This window comes from Eurypyga helias, unplaced genomic scaffold (genome assembly GCF_000690775.1).
Source record: "Eurypyga helias isolate BGI_N326 unplaced genomic scaffold, ASM69077v1 scaffold25705, whole genome shotgun sequence".
NCBI classification, from domain to species: domain Eukaryota; kingdom Metazoa; phylum Chordata; class Aves; order Eurypygiformes; family Eurypygidae; genus Eurypyga; species Eurypyga helias.
In genome coordinates this window covers 21,808-29,163 of record NW_010253938.1, presented here as the reverse complement: position 1 = coordinate 29,163, position 7,356 = coordinate 21,808, and the positions used below count along the sequence as shown (strand labels likewise).

The following is a 7,356-nucleotide window of genomic DNA, read 5'->3' as shown; positions in this document are numbered from 1 at the left end:
AACCATTCTGTGATTCTATTATACTATGACTATGAGGTCAGCTCTGGTACAGACACACAACTCATCCTAAGGACATCCTAACAGACCAAGGGCAAGCGCAGCCTCCCAGAGTTCCCAAATCAATAAGCAGGCAATGTTGATTTGAAGCCCAACTGTAGCCGGTTCTCCAGAAAGACCCCAAGCATACCTGTTGCAGAAAAGGAGTTTATGCTTCAAAGGGTTTTTGAGGACATCAGGTCCACAGGCCGCTAAGGACTTTGCAGCCACCCAGGAAATGAGTATGCTCAAACCTGGTGCATCAGCCTGCACTACTGTTTGTACAAATCCAAGTCACAGCCACCCTCACTCCCTTAATAATAAAACGAACCTCTAAGCAGGGACCACAGTATAAGTACTCCCCTAGCACGGCATCATGCACAAGAAGGGAATCACATCATGGACAGGCCCACAGACACACCCAGGAACTGCCACAAAAGCAATGCTTAGCACTGTCACACTTCAATCGTGCCCCTGATGGAAAGTCCCTGCCTGTAGCCTCCCTTCAGCCACTCTGAGCTCCCAGAGACTTTCTTGCCATAGGGCTCATTCAGTGACCCGAAAGCCGTGTACTCTTCTGGGCTTGGGGATGGGGTTCTTGCTTTTATGTTTGATTCAGACAGTAGGAAGATTATGCTACCCAAAAGCTCCAGGCTTCTGCCACTGTCAAAACGTGAAGGACTCCATCGCAGCGTTGCAGGGCTAAGGTCAAGGACTCAATAGTGCTAGAAAGACCCCTGTCTAGCTCTGCTAGGTGCTCCAAGCAGCATTTTCAGCACATCAGCAACTTACCCACAGTAGTGTTGTTCTCTTGATAGACAGGCCTCAGCAGCTGTAAGACACAACCCAGAAAGGACACAGTCACCTGAAGGTGACTTGAGGTAACTTTACAACCACCAACTGTGAATTTTAGGATGCCAAGCCCAGCAGAGCCAAAGGTCTCCAGAGAGTGGAAAATAATTTTTGCCCTGCTGCAGTGGAAAATGAGAGCAACGTAGTTTACACAGCGTACACATGCGTTTACACATGAGTGAGCCCTGAGAGGAGGCAGCAGGTCATTTACCATTACAGACCTAGTGGTAAATGTTTTAGGAAATTAGTGAAAGCTCCACCAGGGGACACAGGTCCCACTTGGAAAAATGGCATGTGCTCTAGCAAACATTCAGAGATGATGCTCCAGAAGGCTGAAGCACAGGCCAAGAGAGGAGCCAGCAAGCAGAGGCAATAGCCACACACAGTGACTTAAGCGTGGGTCTGGAAAGCAGCCCTACCTGGCTCCCTGGGTTCAAGGGTGCTAAGATGATGTAGTTCTGGTCTGCAGAGGAGGGGACCCGAGACAGGGGCGGCATGGTGTTCTGGCTCCGCTTGCCTATCTCCGTGTACCTCTCCCAGCCGTTAAGCATCAGCCCATCACTCCCGTCATACAGTATGTGGCAGCTCCGGCGCTGCTCGGGCCATGGGGGCATGGTGCTGTTCTTTTCCCGCTTGTTGGGTGGTGATTGGAGGTCATAAGCAGACTTGCAGGACGACCGGCGGGTCATGCCTTCGGGTCCTGACTTGACCTGTGGGACAAGCCTCCAGACCAGCAGTATGATCTCAGTGGGACAGTTCCTGAAAAAGATGGTGTGGGGCAAGTCAGAGATGGAGCAGTAGAGCGAGGCACCCTGAGCCATGAGCCCTACAGTCCTTCCTCCCTCTACTGCCTCTGCCCTGTCCTGCCCTCCCCAGCCCCTGCATCCTTTCTTTTTCCACTCCAGAGACTCCCAGTCTCCTGCATCCTGCAACGCCTTCCCCTTCCTGTAGCTACTGAAAGCTCCTGCTGCCCTGCCCTGTGCTCCCTCAAACTGTCTCTCCCAGAGCCCTTCACTGATGCATGGGGTGAATACTCGCCGGATTTCGTGTGCCAGCTCCACACATTTCCAGTGCTCCACGGGCTGCTCATTCAGCTGCAGCACTGTGTCAAGCTGCTGCAGACCGGCCTTTTCTGCTGGGCCACCTGCAGAGAGAAGAGACAAATGCCACTCACCTGCTGGACAGGGGCTGAGAGGACAGAGGGAGGAGAAGCCAGGGGGCTAGTGGTCACCTAGATAACACAGCTCCACAGCTTGCATCCCTCACTCCTCCAAATGCAGTCCACTCCCCTAACATCCACACTTGAAAATGAAATGGGGCCAGCTGAGCCTGGAGCTTCCCCTTCCAACATGCACACGCACACACACAGAGCTCCTGGGACAAACAAAGCCACAAATGCTCTCTCAGAGCTGTTGCACGAACTTCCCATGTTTCCTGGTGTGCAGTGGGGAGCACCAGGGTACAAGGGAGACACCAGCTCCATCCTTGAGGTACACACCAAGAGGATCTACTCAGGCAACTGAGGGCTCCTGTGATCCTTCTCCCCACCTGGATCCTTTCCATAGGTCTCCCAACCAGCTAGACAGTTCTCAGGTTGGAGAGGGAAGGGAACAAAATCTCTGAAAATCACTGCAACACACTGCCAAAATAATGACACAGCTCTAACCCAGCAGCCTCTGACCTTGTTAGAGGCAAAAGAGAATTCATTAAGTGCAGTTTCTTGGAGGTAACCAGATTTCTGCACGGCAGAAGCAACATGATCTGGGAAGCAAAAGAGAGCAGAGTCATTCATTCAAACCAAAAGGGATAAAAAAGATCTGATCTCTTACCAGAGTCCACTGCCTGCACACGGACTGGGGAGTCGCAGCAGATTGTGAAGCCAAACCCATCACTTCCTCGAGGGATTGTAATCTGGAGACAGACACCGGAGTCGCTCAGTTACGTGGGAAAGCAGCTGCTGCGTGTGATCAGCGAGCATCCCCCCTCTCACCCATGCGCTGTGCCACAGCCTTTGCAAACACACACACGGCACTTGTACAAGTGGTCGCAGACCATCACGGTGAACGCTGCCACTCTGCGAACCCCACGGGCAAGGGGTCTCTCGCTTGCTGCAGCCAAAGTGGGGTGGAAAGGGTGCCAAGAGCAATGCGAAATCATCCCGAGGATCAACAGAGAGGAATGCTGCAAAATGAGGGTTTATTGAGCATATACTCGTCTCCACTTGTGACTCTTGCAAGCGTAAGGGAAGGTCTGAGAAGCCGTTAGAAGGAAAACCTGGCAGCCTGGCTCTGACTTCTAACACGGCTCCTCTGAGCAAGTCACTTAAACATTTAATTCCCAGCCGGGCGATACAGAAATAGCGGCACTCCTGCTCCAGAGGAAGCCACGAGGATCAGCACGCTCCTGCCTGCAAGGCATCTGTGCTGGAGCGGGCTCTGCATGCATCACCCCGTTACCTGGGGTATGTTTTCTCTCGCCGAGTTTGGAGAGGATGGATGCTGTGTTGATTTAGGCTCATTTCTCCTGATTCAAGAAGTACTGAGCTTATTAATAAAATGACATTTATTTTTTGATGTTGGCTTCCAGCAGCACCTCAGCATGAGAGTTCCTGTAAATACCTGATTAACCCTCAAGGCATTTGTCAAGATCCTTGTTTTACTGACAAGGAAAAGAAAAGAAAGAAATCCAACATCTGACCTGTAATATTCTGAGAACAAACACTCAGAGAAAAGATGGGGAACTCGGCAGAAGCTACCAAGGAGGGGAACGGATTCCTTGCTCCTTAACACAAAGGAGGGAAAACACACTGCACTTTCATTTCTTTGCACTTTGTCCCTGTGCGGTTGCTCAGCATAAAACCAGACTTCAAAAGAGAAACTGTCTTTCCCTGGCAGGATCAGAAAGTAGGTCCAGTCCCACTACACCAAGTACTATTGTCTCTGAAGTTTGTTGGATACTCAGGCAGGGAGGAGACTCCTTGTGGCTCTGCGCCCTTGAGCCAGCCTCACATCCCAAATCTAAGCACGGGGCTCCGAGTCCTGCAGAAGCGCTACCATTGGCACCTCAGGAGCCAGCCCAGCATCTCTCCCACCATGCAGACCCCACAGTCACTGCCCAGCCCAAAGCTTTCTCCATGCCAAGAGGTGTCCCGCTCCTTCACCCTGAGCTGGCTGGCTCTTGTCCCCCGCCAGCAGAGACACCTTCCCTGTGCCACTAAACAGCCGCTTCTCACTGCTGATGGTTCACTGCCCTCAGCTCCCACCACCGTGGCCGTTACAGGGAGCTGAACAGCCTTTTTTGCTGCGGTGCACAGAGCTAAGAAATAGGAGCATCTGACATAGGCAGAAAGGTGAGTGCGAAGGTGGTGGGAGACTCCAGCACTGCGGAGGCATGCTGTACCCATAACTTTGTCCAAAAATGCAGAAAAAAAATGTCAAAATAGAGAGTTGAGGAGGTCTGAGGCACAAATCACAGTCAGTTGTCATTAATACAAAGCAGAGCAGCATTCCTGGATGTGACGGTCACTACAGCCCTGATAAGAAGTGGGCATTTTTAGTTAAGCTGGTTCTTTGTGCAATTCCCAGTATACACGGTTCCCCCACCACAGCTTTAGCAAGACATGAAAGATCAGCACAGGATTGCAGAGGAAAGCTGACCATGAGCCGGGAGCCCTGTCCAGACCATGGGACTGGGACCAGCACAGGCGAAACCAGTGCCCGGTGTCGCACACCAAGCGGGTCCAAGAGCACTTGGAGCTTTTTACAGGGCACAGCAACCTACTTCTCCTAGAGCAAGTCACTGTTGGTTGTAACGAGCTTCAAGCAACACTTGATTCCCAAATACATTCATATTAAAACAATTTAAAAAAGAGATAGCAGCAGCCTGGCAGAGACTTAGCTGCCTGCTGCACCTGCCTCTCCTCTAATGAGTGGCTAATTGACACAACACCTCACAGCTTAGTGCTGTCATCGCTAAGCACACAGTAAATAATCCCCCTCTATTCCCATTTGCACTGCAGTAAGGGGCAGAGATCAGCATCTCCAGATGCTTTCCTTATAATCCCAGTATTATCATTTACAAATGATAATGACAGCAAATCGACACCTTAGAAACAGCACACACAGAGCCCAGAAATGGGAAGAATGTCCACAGACACTCAAACTTCAGAGATTTGCAGCAACACACACACATGTTGGCACACAGAGGGTTTTTTCCCCACGGGAGATACAGACCTGTCTATATCTCCGCTCCGAGCACACCTTGCAGAGTCCATTGAAGCGGTTCATGGCTGGAAAACCCTAAACTCGCTGTTAGCCCATGAAAATCCAGTCCCTGGAGCAGTTGTAATCCCGATCTCCTCGTATCACACGAGTGTGGAACAAACCCCAGTCAAACTGGCATGACCGCCCATGGGAACCCAGCTCCAGAGAAGAATGGCAGGAAGCCACCTTTCACCTCCCCAGCCCCTGTCTGTGCTGTATGCCGCTTTACGATAAGCCAGAGGGCTTCCTGAAAACCCCAACTGACAAGGAAGAGAGAGAGTTTTATATTAAAATTCCTGTCAACTCTTTAGTATTCCCTAGTCCCCGCTCTGTTAATGTGGCTTTTGTTCCCGCGGCATTCTTCAGCCGCACTTTGTTATTGCAATGTTCTCACAAACACTTGGAGGATGTTTAAGCAGCGTTTCACAGGCACCGGCTGTGTGAGCTTCACTTCATTAAAAAGACGCCTTGCGCTCGTTACAGGATAAGAGAGATTTTTTTTTTTACAAAACAAGAAAAAAAAGGAAAAAGCAGAGTTTGTTTTTGAGAGCACAGACCCAGAGGATACATGCGTCCTGATGCTTTGTGCTCACAGAGTGATGGAGGGGGAAGCAGCGAGGTCAACTGAATCGTACCCGCGGTGTAATTTTGGAACTAAAGACAAAGAGAAACTCTCAACCCAGCCAGCAGCGGGGTGCAAAGCGGGATGCGGGGAGCCTGCGCGGTGCAGCCCCAATGGCTAGCGCTGCGGCACAGCCCCTCGCAGATGGGCTTGCAATGGAGAAGGAAGCATCTTCCACACTCCTACATGGGGATGGAAAAGAGAGGAGAGGCTCAATGGAACCCAAACCCCAGGCTCCCTTGCGGCAGCTGGAGTGGCAGGGCCACAGGAGGCTGGGGATGGAGCAGGGGAAGCCCCAGCCTGCCCAGGGGTCCCGGCAGTGTGGTGGGGCCCTCGCAGGCACTACCCGGGCTGTTCCGGGCACGTTGTCCCAGCCTGCTGCACCACCAGGCTGGAGCTGGAAGGAGGATCACTCTTCCTTCCCAGCCACGATCTTCCAAGTCAGTGGCGACTGCTGGAGAGGAAGGGAGGAGAGGGGCGCTGGCTTGCTTTGTCTTGCTCGATCCTACGCTTTAAAACAAATAACTGAAAATGCAGCTGAGGGAAGCAGCAAAGCGGAATTCGGCACAGATAAATCACGGGGCCGTCTGAGCCCAATTTCCGATGCAGGTCATGTGTTTGTGTTCCCATTTCCCACCGCTGCCTTTCCTATAAATCACCAAGGCTCCACTATGGGCCTTTCCCTTCCCAGAGCAAATGGCCCTGAAAGGAGGAGGGGAGCAGACGCACCCGTCCATGGAGACACACAGCCGGCCAGGGACTGATGCTGTGTGACAGGCAGGCAGCCAGCCCTGTCCCCATCGCTCCCAGGCAATGGCTGGTGCTCTGTCTCCATGGCAATATACCGAAAAAACAGGAGGTGCCTGTAGGGCAATGGGTCACCCACCTCCACCAATTGGTGCTCAGTTGAGATACCTAATTGCCTATAAAAGCGATGGTGTCAACAGAGACTGACACAGCTCCCACCGCAGCATCACCCTCACTAACACTCTGTCCCTTGGCTCGTTTGAAACCCCTCCACTGCCAGCCAGCTCCCGACCCCATGTCTTCACAACCCTGGGTGGTCAGAGCCCTGTCATACCTACCTTCAGCTGCTTCATGGTCACAGCATCCTGGCTTTCCTGTCCTGCACCCCGACTTCCTGGCATCGGCTCTAATAAGAAAAACAAGAGGGAAAGCCCACCTCAGCCCAACAGCACACGTGTCCTGAGAATCCCTCTCCCTCCACATTTCATCTACGCATTACATACAAAGACCTTTAAATGTCATGGGCACATCTCCTCCAGGCTGGGGCAGCCCTGCATGGCAGCAGCTGTGGGGTGGTTGCACATCTGGGGCAGGCATTGCTGTCCCCCCTGCTCTGTGCCAGCCTGTCCTCCACAACCCTGGCAGCACACCAGGACCAAGGCAGGAGAAAAAGTTTCCCATCATCCTGCACAGACCCCAGGAGCCAAGCAGAGTCTGGCCATGGGATCAGCCCCAAGTCTGAGAGGCAGGAATCAGCATGATGAAAGGCCAAGCAAGAGAAAGAGAGACGTGGCTGCAATGTTGGGGTCCCCACAGAGCCCCAGACAGCCACAGGTA

General features: G+C 52.3%; 1 protein-coding gene across 1 annotated transcript in view; it reads right to left on the bottom strand.

Moving 5' to 3' along the window:
- Positions 1 to 828: 828 nt before the first annotated feature.
- Positions 829 to 7,356, bottom strand: part of LOC104510550 (regulator of G-protein signaling 3-like) — a gene marked incomplete at its 3' end in the record, with an annotated part of 20,566 nt that continues 14,038 nt past the window's right edge. The window contains exons 8-12 of the mRNA XM_010152834.1: positions 2,879 to 2,996; positions 2,718 to 2,821; positions 1,927 to 2,032; positions 1,308 to 1,647; positions 829 to 868 (exon numbers count right to left, since the gene is read on the bottom strand). Coding sequence (XP_010151136.1) covers positions 829 to 868; positions 1,308 to 1,647; positions 1,927 to 2,032; positions 2,718 to 2,821; positions 2,879 to 2,996 — 708 coding nt within the window. The remainder of the gene's footprint in view (positions 869 to 1,307; positions 1,648 to 1,926; positions 2,033 to 2,717; positions 2,822 to 2,878; positions 2,997 to 7,356) is intronic.